Source organism: Octopus bimaculoides, chromosome 3 (genome assembly GCF_001194135.2).
Source record: "Octopus bimaculoides isolate UCB-OBI-ISO-001 chromosome 3, ASM119413v2, whole genome shotgun sequence".
Lineage (NCBI taxonomy): Eukaryota > Metazoa > Mollusca > Cephalopoda > Octopoda > Octopodidae > Octopus > Octopus bimaculoides.
In genome coordinates this window covers 134,437,147-134,459,209 of record NC_068983.1, presented here as the reverse complement: position 1 = coordinate 134,459,209, position 22,063 = coordinate 134,437,147, and the positions used below count along the sequence as shown (strand labels likewise).

Here is a 22,063-nt window from a genome sequence, read left to right as displayed (position 1 = left end):
ACCATCAACAGGTTAAATTTACTCTAATCTCATCTCCCTAATATATAGATGAACACACTTATACTAACTCTGCTACTTTTAACCATTCCTTTTGTGCATGTCTTACATTTCATCTTGCCATCCACCACCACCACCACTCAGAAGCCACATTAAATCATCCTACATACTTATGACCTCCATCAGTACTCTACCACCAAACACATTACCACTGCAATATGCAGGTATCTTGTTTTGATTCAGATCTTTTCCTTTCTTCAGGTAGTTTATTTAAAATACATTTTCTCTTGGGCTATTTGTTGCCCACACAGATTCTCATTGGATTCCTCTGATTCTAGATATGACAATATGTGGGATAATTTCCTACATTTCTTTTAGTATTAAATTTTATAGTGACCTCTTGGTTGTTCAAAGTTATTGACAGAATTTTTTCAATAATACATATGAATAGTGTAGTTAATCTTTTTGTTGGAATACGTTGCTTTTACTTCAATTAATTTTGAAAATTATGAAGCACTTCACAAAATAAAATAGTCATTATTAAGCTTGTATTTCCAAATCTAAACAAACATTAAATTTTTATGGAAGGTTAAATTTAGATCACTTTAAAACAAGTATCATAGAACTAGAAGCTGTCTCAGTTTTGGTATCAAAAGAGTGAAACCTTATTTACAAACAAGTTTTATACTACCTAAACTTGCAACAGAATGGAAACTTGGCTTCTCTTGCAGCTGATATAATGGACATTTAGTTGATCACCAAGATAGAATTTATATAATTTTGAACTATAAAAGTGTCTTTGCCATTGAATACAAGGCACTTATTAGTAACTCATTCATTTGCTGTATCATAGATGATGAACCAAAAAAGAATCAGGAGTTGCACATTTTTTTTTATTAATTATTTTGTAATAAAATATAAATAAACTTCAATTTTTAATCAATTAAAATATTTTTGTGTGAAAGGCAACTCCTTTTGAAATTTGTCTCAATCAGACTCTCAAGTTGGTTGAATTGAGCTGTACACACACTCTGTTGGACCTATTTACAGCTAAATGTACTGAGGAAAAAACATTGTACTGAAGTTTACAGCAAAAACAACTGTTCTGGACATAAACAACCTTCTCTTATACATTCTTTGACCCATTCTGAATTAAGGATGTGGAACTTCTTTTCTGATTGGCACCGTTTATATTTGAACATATCCAACCTCTCTAGGTGACTGCAATGAAACAAATTAATGCAATTGAATTTCCTGAAATAGCTGGACTTTTTGTTATTCTTGTTTAAAAATCTGAATGGTTATTGCTATTGGAGATGTTTTGTAATTTCATACATTTCCATCATTAATTACTGCAATTTCCTTTTCAGATGGTAAAATAGCCAATTATATATATATATATGTATCAAATATAATTTTTGTGTTCAGAATCCACTTTGACTATGTTTGTCTCTTGTCTACTTCTTGCTTTGAAGCTAAACCTTGGTTCTCAAGTGCCTTGTAAGGCCTAGAGAGACTTACATTGATGAAATATCTTGAAGTACATTCTTTTCAAATAATAAATCTGTAAGTAATGTTAAGTTAATACCATCATGAAGTTAGAGAACTGAATTCTTAACTTCTTAGAAAATAAAATGACTCACTTTTTGTCCATTATCAAGTGGGATACTGAATTGTCCAATACTGGCAGAACTGTGGCTCCGAAATACCTCATTTCCAAAGCCAACAATGTTAACGGAGAATGCTGAAGGTAATTGTCATCATTAGGGTCCAATTTGTTGTCCACATATACTCTAGAAAAACAGAAAACAGTTAACTTGGCTGCCCATTTTATTTTCTCTTCACTAAAATAATTTCAGGTTCTATTCAGTTCCTTTCATATTTCAGCTTAAGAAAACATGCAATTTTATCATAAATAAAATCATGAAATTCCCATTTATGGTTTAAACAACACATCTTTTTTTCAAATGTTGAAATTTATCATCTAATTATATTCAATGTTTTCTTTCAGTACTTATTGTGTAACATTGCTAATTTCTAGACATAAAACAAACTTAAGAATATAAACTAAAATACAAAACACAGATTCAAGCTGCATAAGCAGTATCTGTGTTATATGCATTTCTTTTCACATTCTAAACTGTCTTAACAGAAGACAGGTGAACAATACTGCCCACTTTTTATACTTACTTGCACAACCTGAACAATCCATATGGAGACTCCATTGGGAAATATTCATCTTCTATTTCTGTAATCTCTTCAGGACTTAGATATTTAGTCTTAGAAGGGGGGGAAAAAGAAAATTTTTACTTTACTAGTATATATGTGCAGAAGCCACAATATGCAGTTATACAACAGTACAATATATATATATATATGTGGTTTATAACATTTCATGTTTAACTCTTTAGCATTTAATCTGGTCTCTCACACCTACCAACAATGTCAAAAATAAATCACATCATCAAAATCTTGAAGTTATGATTAATTGAAAATAATATGAATAAGTTACCTAACAGAATAATGTGAATGCTAAAGGGTTAAAATGAAATGTAGAGCATAACGAGTGCATCAGTTGAATAAGTTCACATTACAAGAGTCAATGAACAATTTCTTAAAAGTGGAAGTTTCTCTGAAAGTTATACACCAGACTGGATATGTGAATAGAATACATCTAATCAGAAAAAGAGTCTTCAGTTAAGTCTCATACTTTATCAGATAGTTGCTCTCTTTTCTTAACTGAGTGAAACTAATAATGGTAAGAAATGTTCAATCCTCTGTCTAGGTAGGAGCCCAGTACAACTTTAATAATAATCTCGTTTGAGTTTCAACCCATTTGAGTGTGTCTTAAAATAGTGAAAATACAGAAAGATTTACATTGGCACTACAAACTAACATTCCCATGGTAAGCTTGTAACTGCTCTTCTGATAGCTTAGATATCTATACACAGTTAAGCCAGCAAAAGGTGACATAGCACAACATCAATAAGGCTGTAAACAACAACCACTTAATATTGAAACCAATAATATAAATAGGTTCAAGAATACAGTGAACTGTCGAGGAAAATAAAAGGAATGGTTAATCTTTCACTGATTTGGTAATGACAACCACTTCGAAGACCATTACAACTATAACTTAAGCTGATCTTCTCTCAAAACTAATGCTTATATTGAAGTGCTGAATGCATATCCTACTGGATATTTCAAGTTATAGATCTTAAGTTCAAATCTATTACATGTGTTTTAGTGTATATTTTTACAATAAACTGAAATTCTTTGTGACTTGGCAGTTCATTTAATTATTGGAAATAGATACTGAATCTGTTGGGAATATTTTCTGAGATAGTTGAGCATGTTATGCAAGAGATGTATTCTCTAGTCAATCCTAAAGGGTTAACTCCATATAACTGGGGTAATGCATAGTTGTGGTGGAGTAGCTGAATACATGAATAGTTCAAACAACCAAAGAAGAAATAGTCTCTTACCAATTTTATTTTAGAAAAGACATCTTTCAAGTCCTCATATGTTGAGTGATCAGTATAATTGTCTCCATACTCATCAAAGTCTTCTCTTATCTTAGCAATTGTGGCCTCTGTAGCATGGATGATATTTTTGGGAGTCCTTGAAAATAAATATTTATAATATACAAGTTTATAAGTTATACATCCTGAATCCATGAGGAAGATATTTTAATTATCAGACTATCAAATTTTTGGTCTTTAAAGGTTTCTTTACATATTGTGATTAAAATTGTCAATATAGAGATGAATGTATTTTATATCATCTAGTTTTGTTTTTCTTAAACCATTTTCACATTTCAAAATGACTTCGATGGTTCTTTAGATTTGGACAGTGACTCAAATTTTTGATGCAACATATTTTAAAGCAGAATAACTTCAATAGATTATTGTTCTTTAAAATTACAAATCTGACAATTGCTCAAACTTACCAAGGAAGCAGCTTTCTATTTTCAATGCAATTTAAAAACCAGCTGACATTAATGATGTTGTAAATGTTACTTTTGATATAATGGTTCACTTGGTAAGTCTTCTTGTCAGCCAACACACAGTATGTCTGGGAATCTGATGAGGGTAGAATAAACAAGCAGAATATATGAGATGGGGGTGTGCATTAGAAGCAGCTCAATAATGAAAGCGTTACCAATACCACATACTTAATGCATATGTGGTATTACACACTTGTAGCTGCAGAATTTCATTTAAGGGAGGTTCCTTCAAAGTAGTAAAGTATTAAAATAAAAAACACAGCATACTTCAAAGCTAGGCAAAATGAAGTTTGAATTTTGTTCTATTTGTGCAGTGTTTTTGCATACCAGCAACTACATTTTATGCTATTTTTATATACATCTGGCTGGTTGTTACAGAGTGATTTCAGAAGTGGGTTGAATATACAACACTGATGTGCAAAAAAAAAAGGACTGTGAAATGTATCATCTTCATTCAATTTCAGGATGATTTTGCTATTTAACACTATACATCATCATCATCATCGTTTAACGTCCGCTTTCCATGCTAGCATGGATTGGACAATTTGACTGAGGACTGGTGAACCAGAAGGCTGCACCAGGCTCCAATCTGATCTGGCAGAGTTTCTACAGCTGGATGCCCTAACGCCAACCACTCCAAGAGTGTAGTGGGTGCTTTTATGTGCCACCGGCACAAGGGCCAGTCAGCAGTACTGGCAACGGCCACGCTCAAAATGGTGTTTTTTACGTGCCACCTGCACAGGAACCAGTCCAGCAGCACTGGCAACGACCTCGCTCGAATGTTTTTTCACATGCCACCGGCACAAGTGACAGTAAGGCGATGCTATATATATGTATATGTGTGTATATGTTTGTGTGTCTGTGTTTGTCCCTGTAACCCAGCAGTCCGGCAAAAGAGACCACTAGAATAAGTACTAGGCTTACAAAGAATAAGTCCTTCTTTAAATATATTCTGTACTATAAAGCATGCCATATGTACTATATACTGCCAAGTATATACTATGCCACAGTCTCTGCACATATATATGTACTGCACAATAAGTACAGAAATGATATTTTCTAAGTTCTATTCAATGTAACTGTTGTATTGCATTATAAAAACTACATCACTACATAGTACTGTATATCTTTCATTAAAGAAACTGTACTGAATTACACTGTAGAAAATGTACTTTGCTATATTATATTATACTAGTATACTACAATATATTTCACAGTAGTTGTGCAGGAGATGACTATATTGAGCTTTGTAAATTTAACTTATCAGTCTGCATTGCTGAAAGGTGCCATGGCTTAAATTCTGGACAATCTGATCTTGTTTCATTGCTTTGTGTATTTCACTGAATATCTCTCTTTTACCTAGATTCTCTATGGTTTTTCCACATATTTCAAAATGTTATACTACAGTACACTGGTGATGAAGCAGTGATATGATCATTAGAAAATTGAAGTCTGTAGTTGAAATAGTTTACTTCATTTGCTCCTCATATTTGCAAATTTCATCTAGCCAATAGCCTGGAGAAGAATAAGCTGACTTGCCCCTATCATGAGGACATGAAACTTTCAGCAGAGTTATATTAAGATCACAGGACCTGTTTCAATGTTGCATCATGCTAGTACTATAAAAGTAACTACATTACTTGGGTCCTGTACTGACTACATACCATTACTACATTGTACTATAGTTACAGAAGTGATTTACATTACACTACTTTATAGTAGAGATCACTTTATTTTTTGGATTCTATACCAGATACACACCACACTACACCTATACTATACTCATAGAGGTGACTACATATCTTGGGTCCTGTGTAGTATATAGACCATACTACACTACACCAAACTATGGGAATCTATACATGGTTGATCAGCCTGCTTGGAATAACAGCCAAAGCTCTTTCTAATTACATCCTAATTTATCAGGCATGCAATCATCATCAATACTGAGAATGAATAAAAATGGGATGGTCACAGCTGACATACCTTTGATCACAGGTTTGCTCAGTCAGCACTGACCTGGGGTTAAACAACAATGTACTATGTACTAAATCAATCTGTACTATGCTACAGCTTTAGAAGTGACTACCTTACCTGGGTTCTGTACAATTTGTCCTCCGTACTGCACTACAAGTTTCTCTAGTTTAGCTTTGTCATAAGGCTTTGGACCATTCACTACACAGATGTCCTTTTGATGAAAGATGTTGTGTACCTGTCAACAGGAGAAATATGAGATTAAGCCATGGTGGATTTTGAGGTACTTAGTGGTTGCAAATAACTAGGTACAGACATAGATGAAGGAGATCGTGGAATGAGTGTTTATGGCATCTGAGGGACAATGATAGATAAGGGTATTGTAAGGTAATTAGTGTTAATTGGAATTAAGATAGACCAAGGTAGTAAAAGTGGACTGAGGGTACCATGAAAGGGTATGAGTAGTGGTTGAGGGTAACTGAAAACTGTAATAAACCAAAAGTGCTGGTGGCACATAAAAAGCACTGATGATGGTAGCACATAAAAAATCATCCAGTACACTCTGTAAAGTGGTTGTCATCAGGAAGGGCATCCAGCTTTAGAAACTAAGCCAAAACAGACTATGGGACCTGGTATAGCCTTCAACCCATGCCAACATGGAAAACGGATATTAAATGAAGATGATGATAAAAGGCCACATTGATAACAGGTGTTAAATTCTGGTTTCATGGCATGAAGCAGATAAAAAGTAATCGCAAGTAACACATCCAGATGATCTGGTGTCTATTCGTGACAGCTGAGTGAACCAAGGCAATACAGAATAAGGTGTTCTGCTTAAATACTCAACAGATACTTGATGCAGATTTGAACTCATAAAGTAGAAGTTGGTAGTCCACTGTATTATGCTTGTGACCATTTTACCTCTACCTAGATCTAGGACAACATGAAAGTAGATGGCTAGGGGTTGATGGTAGCAAAGGAAGCTTGGGGTGATTATAGATAGAAAATGGTATATAATTGGAAGCAGTGATAGATGGAAAAAGTGGGATGATTGGTGACTGGGAGCTGAAGGTAAATGGAGGCAGGGTTACAATGTGATTTCCACAAAGTCTGGTGGTGGTAACTGAAATAATTGATGGAAGCTAGAAGTAGAGGCAGCCCAGGAGAGGAAACAAAATAGTTAAGTACAATTTGAGAGAAATATGACTAATAGTTGTTGCTAGCTCGGGTAGAAGTAATGCGGAAATTATGAGGTGGATGGATATGACTAGTGGAATTAAAACTAGTTACTGTGGGCAGTTGGTGGGCTGGTAAATCAAAAAAGATTGTGGAAGAACTAGTTAGACAAAACCTAAGAGAAATTACACTATATGATGATGATAGAGAGTGGCTTAATTATGTGCTGAAAACTGCAAAATGAATTAAGAAAAACAGTAGTGAGGTGTAATATTACAGAACCAACTAACTTAAAAAAACATGAGCAAAATATGGATGTAAAATTCTTGAAGATGACAATGGTGGTGGCAATGAATCTGATGAGATGAGGATGATAAAGTATTGCTGATGTTGCTAATAGCAGTGATGAGGTTAGTTGATATGATGGAAATTATTGCAATCAATGTTTTGACTCACCATTTTCACATGAGAGGTATCGGAAGGTTTGAATCTCTCCATCACTCCTTTTTTCTCTACCTTGGGTGCCACTGTCCTCTTCTTTTTGACAGGTGTTGTATCATCCATACTTTCATATAATTTGTTGGACAGTTTACCTCCTGATTTCTGGAATATATCAAGAGAGGAAGAAAGAAATTGCAAGTTCATATGATAAAGCAGGATCTAATATCTGAGCTGGATTTTGAAATGGAGTCTGTTAAACAACAATAGCGTCAGCTGGTACTTTAATCGATTTATTTTGGTGAAGAGGTACCTTAATCAATGTAGTCTAGCCACCAGGTATGTTTACCTATTCTGGCTAATAAATAACTTAATATACTCTGGTGATGTACCATACTGTAGTTTGTGTAGGTACCATAATATACTCTGGCTGCAAGGTACCTCAATGTAGTCTAGCGCTAAGCACTTGAATCAATGAATATTGCCCACTTCATACTTTAATAAATGCATTTTGGTCACTGGGTATTTTAATCAACATTTTCTATCTTCATCAGTATATTCTGACCACTAGGTATTTTAATCACTGTATTCTGGTCACAAGGTATCTTGACTAATGTATTCTGGCCATCTACTGGCCAGAATAATCTAATATATATTGCCTATAAAGGGTGTATAATTACCACTAAGTAATATAATGTATTCTAATTTCTAAATATGACTAATAACCAGAAGGTACTTCATTATATACATACTGACTTCCAGATACATTGGATAGGATGAGATCAGCCTCATAACCAATCAAAACACCTGACTGACTAGATGTAGGACATTTAGAAAAGTTAGTTCCATCAGCTGCCTGCAGAGAGAGTAGGATATGTATAATTAGTGAGATTAATAATTTGATCAACCTTTACTATAGAAATGTAATAACCTGTTTCAGGTCTTCCAAGTCCCTAGTTGTCATACATTCAAACCAAGATTTATCATCACGAATCTTCTCTACTCGAGGGAAACGGAGGGTGCAACCAGTTTGAAACTTGTCACTTGATACAATTTCTGCTGCCTTTACCTGTACAATAAATAAAAAAGATCTGTCAATCATTGAATGAATTAAATAAGAAACAGTGAGTAAATATTTCTACTGGGTTCATTCAAACCTGTTGAGGTAGTAAAGAGTCAAACAAAGCTGTTAATGCAACAGGTTATAGTAGTGTATAATACTATAGTTTTATACTATAGAAATGCCCCAATCAATATTATAAGGTAACCAATACAGTTTCTTCCTCCTTATCTCATTACCACTCTATAGCATAAAACTCTCAGGAACCACCCTACAAACTGTAAAATACTTAGGCAATTTTACATTACATATACCAACACCACCTCCATACAACAGCGACACTCAAAATATCACTCCTTCAAAATCTACTGACCTGCACAATACATGATTTAGAAGGTTCAATCCAAACAGATGGTTTCTCTTTGAATCCAGGCGGCAAAACAATTGACTTGGGTGGGTTTTCATCACTCTTTTTCCAGTGTTTGTATAATTTTTCATTGAGTTCAGTTAATTCATTTTTTGTATATCCTGACCCAACCTAGAAAGGAAATGACCAAAAATGAACAGCTTCCTTAAAATAACATTGGAACCTTTTGGAGATGATGCCTACTAATGTTTTAACACTGAAGGAGATGAAATGATTTTTAAGAGACATAAAAAGAACATGGGTGTTATTGTTCAAAATTTTGACAAAAGTATTTGAATGGCAATAAACAAAGAAAAGTATAGACATTCTTGAAGATTGACTTGTTATTGTAAATCAATAAGGGTTAAAATCTATAATGTTTTACATGAAAAATAGAGAAATACAACGCTGCATATTTTGTGATTAGAGACAAAATAGACTAAAAGAATTTACATTTTTTTCCAAGCTAGTATGAGTTGAATGGGTTTGCAAGTTGCCTGACTGGCACCCATGCCAGTGGCACATAAAAAACACCATTCGAGTGTGGCCGATGCCAGTGCCGCCTGACTGGCTCCCGTGCTGATCACATGTAAAAGCACCCACTACACTCTCGGAGTGGTTGGTGTTAAGAAGGGCATCCAGCTGTAGAAGCCTTGCCAAATCAGATTGGAGCCTGGTGCTGCCTCCCAGCTTGCCAGTATGGAAAGCGGATGTTAAACGGTGATGATGATGATTTGTATTGCATAAAGAGAGTGTGAATGGTGAAGTTAATAGGGTACATTCATCAAAGAAGGTACTCACACTCTGTTGAGTATGCACACTGACATTACACATCCAGCGGAGTATACTGGCTTCATTCCTTGCAAGCTTACTCATGTCGTCAGCAGTCACGGCCCATGTTTCACTACCGTGTAGCATGGCTGTTCGTACCTTTTACTCTGAGCGAGAGGTCTTTTGTCACCAGCAGAGGTAAGAGCTCTCTGAACTTTGCCCAGGCTATTCTTATACTAGCAGCTACACTTTCAGTGCACCCGCTACTGACTTGGTCACCTAGGTAACGGAAGCTATCAACTACTTCTAGGACTATGATGTATAAGAGGGGGCTGAGGCTGGACCCTCAATTGGATCAACATTTGGCAGGCTCTCCTCCTCCCATTCATTCTCCACATTCAACAGTCCTTCATAATGGCATCTCCAAGCCTCTTTCTTTGCAGAATCATTAAATGCAAGTGCACCATCATCCATGCGGACACATTTCTCTCCTATGACATCAAAATTTTCTTTCACAGACTGACTTGCGATCTGAAATATTTCAGTTCTCTGGTCCTAAATCTATTAATATCCTATGTGGGTAGTGATTTATCTTTCATCCACTCAACATCCTAAAACCAGAGCTAAGGATTAATATCATAGACTGGGTGTTCCCAAGTGAATAAGATAATGGGTTACTAAATGATATGTTGTGACTTTAAATTTACTGGAAAGGCAGTAAACTAAATTCTCAATCCACTTAGTTGTTAGTAATCTATAGTAGATCATCTGGGAATGGTATCAGATATCCTTTTTAGTGGGAATATGAACTACTTAAAGCCAAAAGGTTAGAGCTAAGCATTGGCTTTTAAAAACTCTTTGAGAGACATTTGCAGCGAAGTATCTTACAGGTCAAAATCAAATTTACTTTGTGAAGAATAAATATGAAGATGTTTCAATAATAAACAGGAAACAAAATTCACATGGAAAATAAAAAAAAATTTGTACCTTACAGAAAGAATGAAATATATTTGGTTTTCCACCATCTTTAGGTGTCTTTGCAAGAGCAAGGAGGAAGTGAGACATTAGTCCTGACCGATGTCCTGTGCCTCTGTAGCCACCAATAATCAGTAAGTCAAATTGATCCATCAAACCATCAACATATTCTGGTTTCACCTTGAACCATCCCTCTCGTCGGGCTTTGGGCCGATACACTGATTCACAGTCCTTTATCATTATTCCTTCTTCTCGGTCATCGATTGCCTTGTTCAAGGCTTCAATGCAGTCAGCCCTGGAGAAGGAGAAATATATTTATTAGTTGATAAATGAAGTCAAAATTCTTATAAAATTATGCCATGGGAACTGTTGAGTAACTATACATTGTTGAATACGATTAAGGTACAGCTGTGTATTTGACTAACTATCTCATATTTGGCTTGGCTTGAAGATTCAAAAATGAAACTTCTGCTTGAATCAGGAAATGCTGAGCAACCAAGTTAAACGTAGCAAGGCTTGAACTCAGAATGCTACTAAATATTATATCTATATAAGAACTCTATCACTAACCTACATGTCTTTTAATTAGCTTTGTAGCAGTAAACCTATTTTTATTGAAATTTGCATTCTAAAATATGAGGTCTATACTTCAAACTAATGTAATATTTGCTAACCTATCAAAAGAACTTGCCAAACTAACTTACCATTATACTGTGTTCTGTCTACTATTATTACAACTATAATTGTTTGTTTCCATGTCTCTACTTTATTCAAACACATCCATCACACTTATCTCTTTTCCTTTTATTATGTACAAAAACCGACTCTCACTTCACATAACTCGCCAGTGTCTATGAAAAACTGCAGTCATCCATTACTCTCCAGTTACTTATAGTGCTCTTCAGAATATTACCCTGCTACAATTGAAACAAAGTGTTAACTTGGTCCACTGCATCTGTGGACTAACCAAGACATATTCCAATCGAGTTTACCTTGTCTATCCCTGCCACAGCCAGAGTTGTCAAACTTTCAAAAGCAGATTAGACAATCTAGCTGTTACTCTTCATTGTATATGGTTAATATAACATCATATTCACTATATATATAACAACTATATGGTGGTGGTTGGCACTCCGTCGCTTATGACGTCGAGGGTTCCAGTTGATCCGATCAACGGAACAGCCTGCTTGTGAAATTAACGTGCAAGTGGCTGAGCACTCCACAGACACGTGTACCCTTAACATAGTTCTCGGGGATATTCAGCATGACACAATGTGACAAGGCTGACCCTTTGAATTACAGGCACAACAGAAAGAGGAAGTAAGAGTGAGAGAAAGTTGTGGTGAAAGAGTACAGCAGGGTTCGCCACCATCCCCTTCCAGAGCCTCGTGGAGCTTTAGGTGCTTTCGCTCAATAAACACAACACCCGGTCTGGGAATCAAAACCGCGATCCTATGACCGCGAGTCCGCTGCCCTAACCACTGGGCTATTGCACCTCCACAACAACTATATATATATATATAACAATATAAAGGCGGCGAACTGGAAGAAACGTTAGCATGCCGGGTGAAATGCTTAGCAGTATTTCGTCTGTCTTTATGTTCTGAGTTCAAATTCCGCTGAGGTCAACCTTGCTTTTCATCCTTTTGGAGTCGATAAATTAAGTACCAGTTGCATACTGAGGTCCATCTAATTGATTAGCCTCCTCCCCCCAAAATTTCGGGTCTTGTACCTAGAGTAGAAAAGAATATATAACAGCCCACAACATGACACCTCCACCCTGTTGCTGACGTCGTAAACATTCGTGACACTCATCTCCAAAACAAACCCAACCATCAGGTCCATCAAAGGTTGCCCTGGTTTTGTAAGTGAACAGAATGCAACTCATGTACAATGGTGTTGCAAACCAGCTGGGAAACAGACTCGGGTAACTCAACAGCTACATAAGCAAAAATAAAAAAGAGAAAAAAAATCAGTAGAGTTATTCTGTACTCACTTAGATACACCTTGTGTATAGTGACTAATCTGTATTCTACCACTGATGGGTGCAAGGGTCTCTCGTATGTACGGTAGGCGCTCTGTGATTGGTAAATTTGTCAAGACTTTATCGTTATGCAATAGAATATCAAAGACTATGAAACAAGGGTTGTAATCACCACTGTCAGCTGATTTGATATCATAATGATTGGCTTTGGTTCCTGTAACAAGTTAGAAAACATGTTTTTCAATGGTTTATATATGTATAAGTGTTTGTATAATTTTGTGCATGCGTGTTATGTTGTTGCTTAGCTCCTAATCATCCCAGACTGAACTGATCTAAGATCAAATGTGTTGCAGGCATAATTTTTCTGTATGTATGTTCTAACTAGAACTACATTAGAAGACGTAATTTGAGAGAGATTACATAGCATAAACAGAAGTAGAAAAATCAGAAGTTTGCCAATCTTTTGCTACAAGAAGATTAGAGGTAAAAGCTATTTCAGATTGCAAAGCAAAGTATCAAGGTAAATCAAAACTTATTAGGGAAAATATGTTTGAAATGAAAATAGTGCACTTACTAATGCAGATACTTAGAAGAAAGAGGCCTGAAAAATGCTATTGTGAGAGTTTGATGAATATGAAAAATGTGTGTGAGGAAGAGAAACTACTCAGAATATATCGAATAGAGAGACTAGCCATTGAAGTAACAAAGGTCATTAAGTATATGAAAACAGAGAGAAAGAGTAGCAGGGCTATAGGTAAGTTGCTGAGACAATGAAGATATCTAGCAAAGTAGGGCTTAAGAAAGGAAGTGTTGTACCAAATGATTGGCATGGCAGTGAAATTGCCAACTGCAAAGGAGATGCTTTGAGAAGATTTGTGCTTTTAAATGTGGCCATTTTGTCATTCTTGATTTGATCCAACACTGGTTGAACAGATCTTTGTTCAAAGGCATTCTCACCATGACCAATCTATCTATTTTTTCTAGATATTCTGTAAAGAAGAATATATTATCCAATATATTCCTCATCATACCCTTTTACACCCAAATGTCCTTCCCTTATTTTTGATACATTTAAGGTATGGTTTAAAGGAAATTTGATTAGCTAAGTGTATGTGTGTATAACACACACACACACTTATTTCAGTCATTTGACTGCAGCCATACTGGAGCATGCCTTGAACGGTTTCAGTTGAACAATTCGACACCAGGACTTTTTTTAAAGCTTAGTACTTAGCCTACTGGTTTCTTTTGCTGAACTGCTAAGTTACAGGGATGAAAACACACCAGTACCCATGTATATATATATATATATACACACACATCAGCATGGAAAAAATGTTAAAGGATGATGTAGAAGGCACTTTCCCAAGGTGCCATGCAGTGGGACTGAACCTCAAACCATGTGGTTGGGAATCAAAGTTCTTACCAAACAGTTACATCTGTGTCTATATATGTGTAGGTGTGTGAATGTATGTGTATGTATATGAGAGAGAGAGAGAGAGAGAGAGAGAGAGAAAGAGAGTTTGTGTTAAAGGGAAACAACGCTTCCAGCTAAAGTGAATAACTTACCAAACTTGTCAGTGTCTGAGTTGTATCCAAGCATTTCTCCATCTAAGATGCAGGAATGGACACCAGGAAGAAAGCTCTGATGAATGTATTGTGTAATGGTACCTTGAAAGGCAGATGCTCCAAATGTTTTTGAATAATTATGTCCACTGGAAATGAAAATAAATAAATGAAGAAAGCTTGCATGGTTATTTCTTGGCAGTGGTAGTTGTAGTATTGATAGTGAATGCAAGTTATATACATAAATATATATACATACAGATTGGAGCCTGGTGTAGCCATCTGGTTTTCACCAGTCCTCAGTCAAATCGTCCAACCCTTGCTAGCATGGAAAGCGGACGTTAAACGACGATGATGATGATGATGACACAAAGGGTATGTTATTGTATATACAATAACATGCCATTCAATTCCCAGAACTTTTTCCATGTGCATCTCACTCTAGCTACTGTCACTGAGTCTAATCCATTCCTCTATTCTTCATGTCTTCATGTATCGTAGGTAATAAAATGTTTTGATGTCTTCTGTCTTAATGCCATTTCCAAAATCCATCTCAACATCCCATCTACAGTCTCTTTCATAAACACCTTATACTTAAGTGCAACTGTTAAATTACTAAATGATCCCCTCACACCACCTCATTTCCAATATAACCCCTCAGCACATATTGTACATTTAATGGAGTCCACTCCAAACATCTTCCTTACACAATGCATGCGACCACTTTCCTCTTCTCTCCACCTCACAAAATGTGTTACCATTTACCATCATCTTTTACTTTCTGATGTTTATCCTCATACCTTTCACCTCCATACAGTCCATCCATATATTTATGTTTACTTTCAATCCAACCATGCTTACTATTATTAATACCATATCATCTATGGATAGTAATTTCCATAGTAAACTCTTCTTTACACTTAAAGTCAGTAGCACCTTTATCATAATTACAAATAGTAGTAAGTTTAATACTGATTCCTGGTGCTATCCAACCTTCACCACAAACTCAACATTATTTCTGTGCTCTGTTATTGTGGCCATGTATACTCTCTTACGTGGAGGTGCATGGCTTAGTGGCTAGGGCGTTGGACTCATGAGCGTAAGATTGTGGTTACAATACCTGGACTGGATGATGTGTTTGTAACAGTATCAGAAAGGATAGGTAGTTAAGTTACCACTTTAACAAAATAGAAAGGTGATACTACATTAGCTCGGAGTGGTTGGTGTTAGGAAGGGCATCCAGCTGTAGAAAACCATGCCAAATCAGACTGGAGTCTGGTGCAGCCTTCCAGCTTATATATACATATACACATATCAGCATCATTGTTTAATGTCCACTGGCCATGCTGGCATGGGTTGGACATGTATATAAATTTCCTGCAATGGGCTTAGAGCAGGCATTTGGCCCCAAATCGGTAGTTGTAGCTGGATCTATCTGGCCTACATGGGTTAGATGTGGGTAGGAATGATGCTGTACTATTTACACACACACACACGCACACACACATACTCTCTCACACAGACACACAATGTAAATGGCCTATATCAGGAAAATTGTCTTACTTTCGAGAGAAGTAACTATAGTCATCATTTTGTTTGTGAAGCTGTATCCTTTCACCATCAAATTTAGTCTCAATCAAATAGGGCTTCCCAGACAATACTTCAGAAATCTACAAAAAAATTCAAACACACACACACATATATATATATTTATACAACATTTACACATGATTCCAAAGAATCAATTTCTGATTTTACGTTTATGATAACCTTATGCATCAATGGTTGTCTATATTATTGCAATGCTCATGAGATTGATTTTTGAAGAAAAAACTGTAAATCAATGAAATAAAAAGACTTACTTATACCATGCTCCTTGGATACAATGATGTATATATATAGATGTATGTATGTATGTAATATATATATATATATATATATATATATATATATATATATGGATGCGTTATCTCCTTAAGCAAAACACTTAATTTCACGTTGCTCCAGTTCACTCAGCTGGGAAAAAAAATGAGTAGTACCTGTGTTTCAAAGGGCTGGCCTTATCACATTCTGTGTCAGGTTGAATCTTCTTGAGAACTATGTTACGGGTATGTGTGTCTGTGGAATGCTCAACTACTTGCATGTTAATTCTATGAGCAAGCTGTTCCATTGATTGGATCAACTGGAACCCTCGTTATTGTAACCGACGAAGTGCCAGTTTAGTTTAGCTTCTATAAATATATAGATTATGTATAGGCACCACATAATAGCAGCCATGCCAACACCATGTAAAAGCTGAATGAAAGGGAAATTGTACAATGCTACATGGTAGTGAGAGGTGTGCCCTAAATGCAGATGACGCATGAAGACTAGAGAGGAATAGAGCTAGTATACTCTGTTGGATGTGCTATGTCAATGTCAAAGAGGAATTAGGTGTAATGTGTGTAAGAGAGATGACTGCTGGTTTGGTCATGTGATGCATATGGATGAGGAGAGTTGCATAATGAAGTGCTGACCATTTAATATCTCTCACCTTCAATTGCAACAGCCACCTCGATTCCAGCTAACCATTTCTCTTCATATTCTTTTAAAATTTTCCTTTCTGTTCCCCCACCCAGTCCAATCCTCTGTATCACTTTATGTATATTCCCTCACTGTGCCTTGAGGGTATGTCCTGATACATATCCACCAACATCTCTCCCACTTTCTCCATCTCTATCCTTCCTTCTTCTCCAACTGTTATATCCTTGTATTTCTTCTATAGCAAGACACCTATCTCTATCTCTCAATTATTCTTTTAACTTCTCTAGCATGAAGCTGCTGCCTTCAATACTACTCCTGCTGTTTGAGGGGACTTTGTCTTGTTTTGCAAGTTGCTTGGTGACTCTGCCAGTACGGGTGCTACAAAAAGAGCACCCAGTAACTCTGTAAAGCGGTTGGTGTTAAGAAAGGCATCCAGTGATAGACACCATGTCAAAGCAGACAATAGAGCTTGGTATAGTTCTCTGGCTTGCCAGCTCTTGTCAAACTGTCCAACCCATGCCAGCATAGAAAGCAGACGTTAAATAATGATGATGATGATGGTGCATATAAAGAAACTGTTAGAATATCAACATTGTCAACTATAACTTCTATTATATGGGATAAAATAATTAAAAACAGAAACAAAGGAAATATACAGATATAAATAAAACAAGTGAGACACATTAAAAATAAGTTATAAGTTTAGATAAGTATAGTTACCTTGTTTGGGTGAGCAGTTTCTCCTAACATTGGTGAAAATGGAGTAAATAAAGAAATGGCAATCTCATGAGATCTGACGTTAGGATCTGATAGTTGTAAACAGACCTTTAAAACATGGAAAACAAGTCAAAGTTGTTATTATTACTAGCTGGACCCGGGAAAACTTCACGGAAAGCATAAAGAATGTATGCATTTGTAAATTGTGTGCTGGTGCCATGAGAAATGCTTCTATATTGTGACACAGAATACAGAAAGAAGTGTAAAATCGATAACTATATAATCCAACCAAAATATCTCAGTATTAGTATTTAGCCTCAAAATACATTGAACATATTCAAAGAACCTTCTTGGTTTAGTGGTATGGAATGTTCTTCTGGTATTCTTTTATTCTTTTACTTGTTTCAGTCATTTGGCTGTGGCCATGCTGGAGCACTGCCCTTTAATCAAAGAAATTGACTCCTGGACTTATTTCATGTAAGCCTAGTGCTTCTTCTATAAGTCTCTTCTACCGAACAGCTAAGTTACAGGGATGCAAACACACCAACATCATTTGTCAAGCGATGGCGGTGGGGGGACAAACACATAAATATAGACATATACATATATATGACAGACTTTTTTCAGTTTCCATCTACCAAATCCACTCATGAAACTTTGGTCGGCCTGCGGCTATAGTAGAAGACACTCTTTAAAGTACTGAGTTGAATTTCGTGTAGCCACCTACTGGCAACTTTTCTCCCCCACCCATTTTGTAGTGGGTATTACCCATTTTTCTGGGCTCTTTTCACAGCTATACCTCATTCAAAATTTGCAATAGTTTTTGTATGAAAAAACAAAAAGGAAGGGAGTGGAGCTTGTTTGTAGTTTGTAGAGAAAACGTTAAATGTGCCTGAAAAAAAAAACATGGTCTTTTCTGCCAAGCAAAAGACATGAAGAACTATTAAAGAAGGCAAATAAGTACCAGGGGTGGGGGAAAGAAGAGAGAATTAACACTTGATCCTTCAAGAATTCTCAGAATGAAAATGTAAATACCTCAAAGATTTTCCCTCTATTCATTACTAAATGTTTTTCTCTCTTCTTCATTGTTAAAAGTAAAGAAGCTAGAAAAGATTGATCGTATTTCATTCTAATTAACATTTTAAATGTCTGAGGCTTTCCTTTCTCTGTCTCTATCACTTCACCCGCTTTCTCTATGGTTAAGAGAGTTAAAGTGCATGGCTCAGTGGTTAGGGGTATTCGACCCACAATCATAAAATCATGAGTTCGATTCCTGACAGTGTGCTGTGTTCTTGAGCAAGGTACTGTACTTCACCTTGCTGCAGTCTACTCAGCTGGTAAAAATGAGTTGTAGCTGTATTTGAAAAGGGGCCAGCCTCGTCACATTCTGTGTGAGGCTGAATCTCCCTGAGAACTGTTATGGTATGCATGTCTGTGGAGTACTCAGCCACTTGTGCATTAATTTTATGAGCAGACTGTTCAGTTGATCAGATAAACAGGAACTTTGTCATCGTAACCGACAGAGTGCCATTTTTTAAAAAGAGTGAAAGAAAAGGAAATGTTCTATATTGTAAGGCAAAAATGTCATGTGTTTAGTATAAGCAGTGAAAGCTAAGACGAAATAATTGCTATTCCGTCATGTAGTGACTTTGCCCTTGACTCACGCTCAATTTAATAACAACAACTTGCTTATCTGGGGGCTTGGCCTCCAAATCTGTGAAACCCACAAATGCTGCTGTTAGGACTGGATTAACACCCATAATCACTCTAATGACTAAAAAGATTTTCTTGCCTCAATATAGAATCTTTGGTGTGGATTTATAATTTTCACCCAGATTTTCAAGTTTGCTTACCGCGAACATATCAGAAATTATTATATATTTTTATTTATTTAAGAAGTGATAATTAGTAGAGAAATATTTAATGTGTTGTTTTGTGTTCAAGAGGACAGTCAAATGTAATTTGATGGTCATTTACAACCAACAAAAGTTCTGAAACTGAAAGCCATCCTAAGATATTACAGTTCTACTGACCTTTTCAAGATTATTGTTCACATTAAACATCTCTTCAGCATCAGGGTGAAATATACCAAATATGGAAGCTTGACTCAAACCAATTTTTAGTTCCTTCATTACCATGCGGATCAACCACTTCTGTTCAATGGCAGTCATGTTGCGCAAAAGGTGAAGCATTGTTTCATGTACAACATCATGTTTCTTGCTAGTATTGGACACTGCGATATCATCTAAACATTTGTTCACATCTGAGATACTCAGGTTACCATTTTTGGGACAACGGTTCTTCAGCACATAGTAGGCTACACTGGCAAAATCATTGTTCTGTCAAGAAATATTAAAGTTTCATGAAGTACTTCCAGATCAAGCAATTCCCATCCTAGGCAACTTACACTCATTTGTATATATTTACCATATTTATTTGCATACAAAACCATGTTTTTTCTGGATTTTTAAACCTAAACATAGGGCTGTGCATTATATGAGAACTAAGTATGAACATCTTTCCCAGTCAAGTGTACTGAAAGGTTAAGATCACTATAATAATGTTACATTTTTAGATAAAAGCAGCAAAATATTTGATGTTTGATACAACAGCAGGATATGCATCTGTAGAATCACTGTTGTCAATGTTCAGGATTTTTCAGTTTTTGAAAGCACTACTTGAGTTACTCAGTGTGAAGATTAGATTAGTTAACGATGAATAAGAATAGTACATAAATACTGTCATTCTAGAAAAGTGACTATAAATTAGGAGAAAAAATAATTTTGTTCTTCAAATACTCTATTTATTATAATGAACTACAACTGTATACATTTTTGTTGAGAGAACAAATTTATTTAACAACGAAACTATCTAAGTGGAAGTATATACAGTTTATATTATGTTTCTTATGCTCGTCTATACTGGCTGACGTCAGAGAAGACACACTTTTATAGCCTACACTGGTTAAGTTCAAAGGTCGCTTTTGAATTTGTTTATTGCTTTGAGAATAGGTAAATTTTTTTCAATGCAGTTATAATAAAACTGATTTTCTCTACAGCAGAGTACTAAAGAAAATGGACTATGTATAACACAAGAGAGATATTTGTTTTTCAGGGCTTCATTATTTGCAAACACTAGTGTGCCTCATACATGAGTGCACATTGTATATTAAAAAAAAATAAGGTAAATTTTGCATAGTTTGTTTTTTCCTTTCCCTTTCAAGTCAGTGACAAAATATTGAAATAACTTGTCTACAACAGAATTCACAACTAAAATAGTTTGTAAATTTGAAGGATTGCTTATACCACATACATAGTTACAAATCAAAATATGGTAACATGCACTAATAAAAACTATAGAATGCAAATACTATACATTTTCTTTAAAAAAAAGTCCAAATTTACTATATTCAAATGAAGTCTTTAAAATGGGCTCCATCTAGTTAGTATTAGCATCTCCACAGTATAACTTAAGGCAGTGGAAGAGAAAAGGTTAAACCATTAACAATAAAATTTACAGTAGAAAAATTCATGTTGCATAGTTAAGCCAGTAGTTTACTTAATTAACAAGAAGAGTTAGAGTTAGAATGTTGTTGTTTTTTTGACTAAGAAGGGTCAATAGTGATGACTGATATGTTTCTTAAACTTATCACTTGATAGGAATGATTGAGCAAACATTACACTAAAATGATTAACCCTTTAGTATTCAAATTGCTCTATCAAATCATGTAATGCTCATTTATTCACATTGTTTTGAATTAACTACAAATATCTTGTAACTTCAAGATTTCAATGATGTGACATTTTATTTTCTAAAATGGCATTGTAGGATAAGGTATGAGGGGCTGGATCTGGCCAGTTTGAATATAAAACAGATAGAATATTTAGGCCAAATACAGGTGGTTTAAATGCTAAAACGTTAAGACAGTTACTGATATAATGTTTAGGGACAAATCATCTGTTCAACACTCAGTAGTTAGTAGATGGACAAGGCAGACCTAGATGACACACAGTGGCCAGTAATGAAAAAAATTGCCAAAGGAAAAATTTCTGACGAGTATTTACTTACAGCTTCTCTTTTGGTATTAAAATTTAGAAGTTTGGAAGCATCTGGACTGTTTTTCCCAAGACATAATACTTTAATTAAAAGTTTTGCAAATGTATGCTGCAAGCAGGAGAAAAAATAAAAGATAAGTTAGTTATGAATACCATTGTTTTCAAGTCAGTCAAATCTTGAATATTATGAGAGTAAAACCATATTTGAAGAAATGCTAGTTCATGGCACTGGTCAGTCATTGACTAACCATAACAATTATATCACAAACATGTTGAGGGATAAATATTATATACAGTTAGTACTTTTATGTAATGAGACTTTGTGTATCTGACAGTGTGGTATACATGAGTTCTTCGGTAACTGTAGTACCAATATAAGAGAGAGAGAGAGAGAGAGAGAGAGTGGGAGGGAGGG

At 35.5% G+C, this 22,063-nt stretch overlaps 1 protein-coding gene across 3 annotated transcripts in view; it reads right to left on the bottom strand.

The window, feature by feature from the left end:
• Positions 1-869: 869 nt before the first annotated feature.
• Positions 870-22,063, bottom strand: part of LOC106870923 (DNA ligase 4) — a 22,283-nt gene continuing 1,089 nt past the window's right edge. The window contains exons 2-17 of one of the 3 annotated variants that reach the window (XM_014917158.2): positions 21,662-21,757; positions 19,627-19,932; positions 17,597-17,701; positions 15,917-16,023; positions 14,357-14,502; positions 12,800-13,001; positions 10,816-11,098; positions 9,025-9,189; positions 8,523-8,660; positions 7,610-7,756; positions 6,098-6,215; positions 3,947-4,079; positions 3,483-3,618; positions 2,188-2,276; positions 1,641-1,790; positions 870-1,218 (exon numbers count right to left, since the gene is read on the bottom strand). In XM_014917158.2, coding sequence (XP_014772644.2) covers positions 1,083-1,218; positions 1,641-1,790; positions 2,188-2,276; positions 3,483-3,618; positions 3,947-4,079; positions 6,098-6,215; positions 7,610-7,756; positions 8,523-8,660; positions 9,025-9,189; positions 10,816-11,098; positions 12,800-13,001; positions 14,357-14,502; positions 15,917-16,023; positions 17,597-17,701; positions 19,627-19,932; positions 21,662-21,757 — 2,457 coding nt within the window. In that variant the 3' untranslated portion in view covers positions 870-1,082. Of the gene's footprint in view, positions 1,219-1,627; positions 1,791-2,187; positions 2,277-3,482; positions 3,619-3,946; positions 4,080-6,097; positions 6,216-7,609; positions 7,757-8,522; positions 8,661-9,024; positions 9,190-10,815; positions 11,099-12,799; positions 13,002-14,356; positions 14,503-15,916; positions 16,024-17,596; positions 17,702-19,626; positions 19,933-21,661; positions 21,758-22,063 lie in introns of those variants that run through there. The other 2 variants (XR_008263730.1, XM_052966555.1) reach the window with 2 other exon arrangements.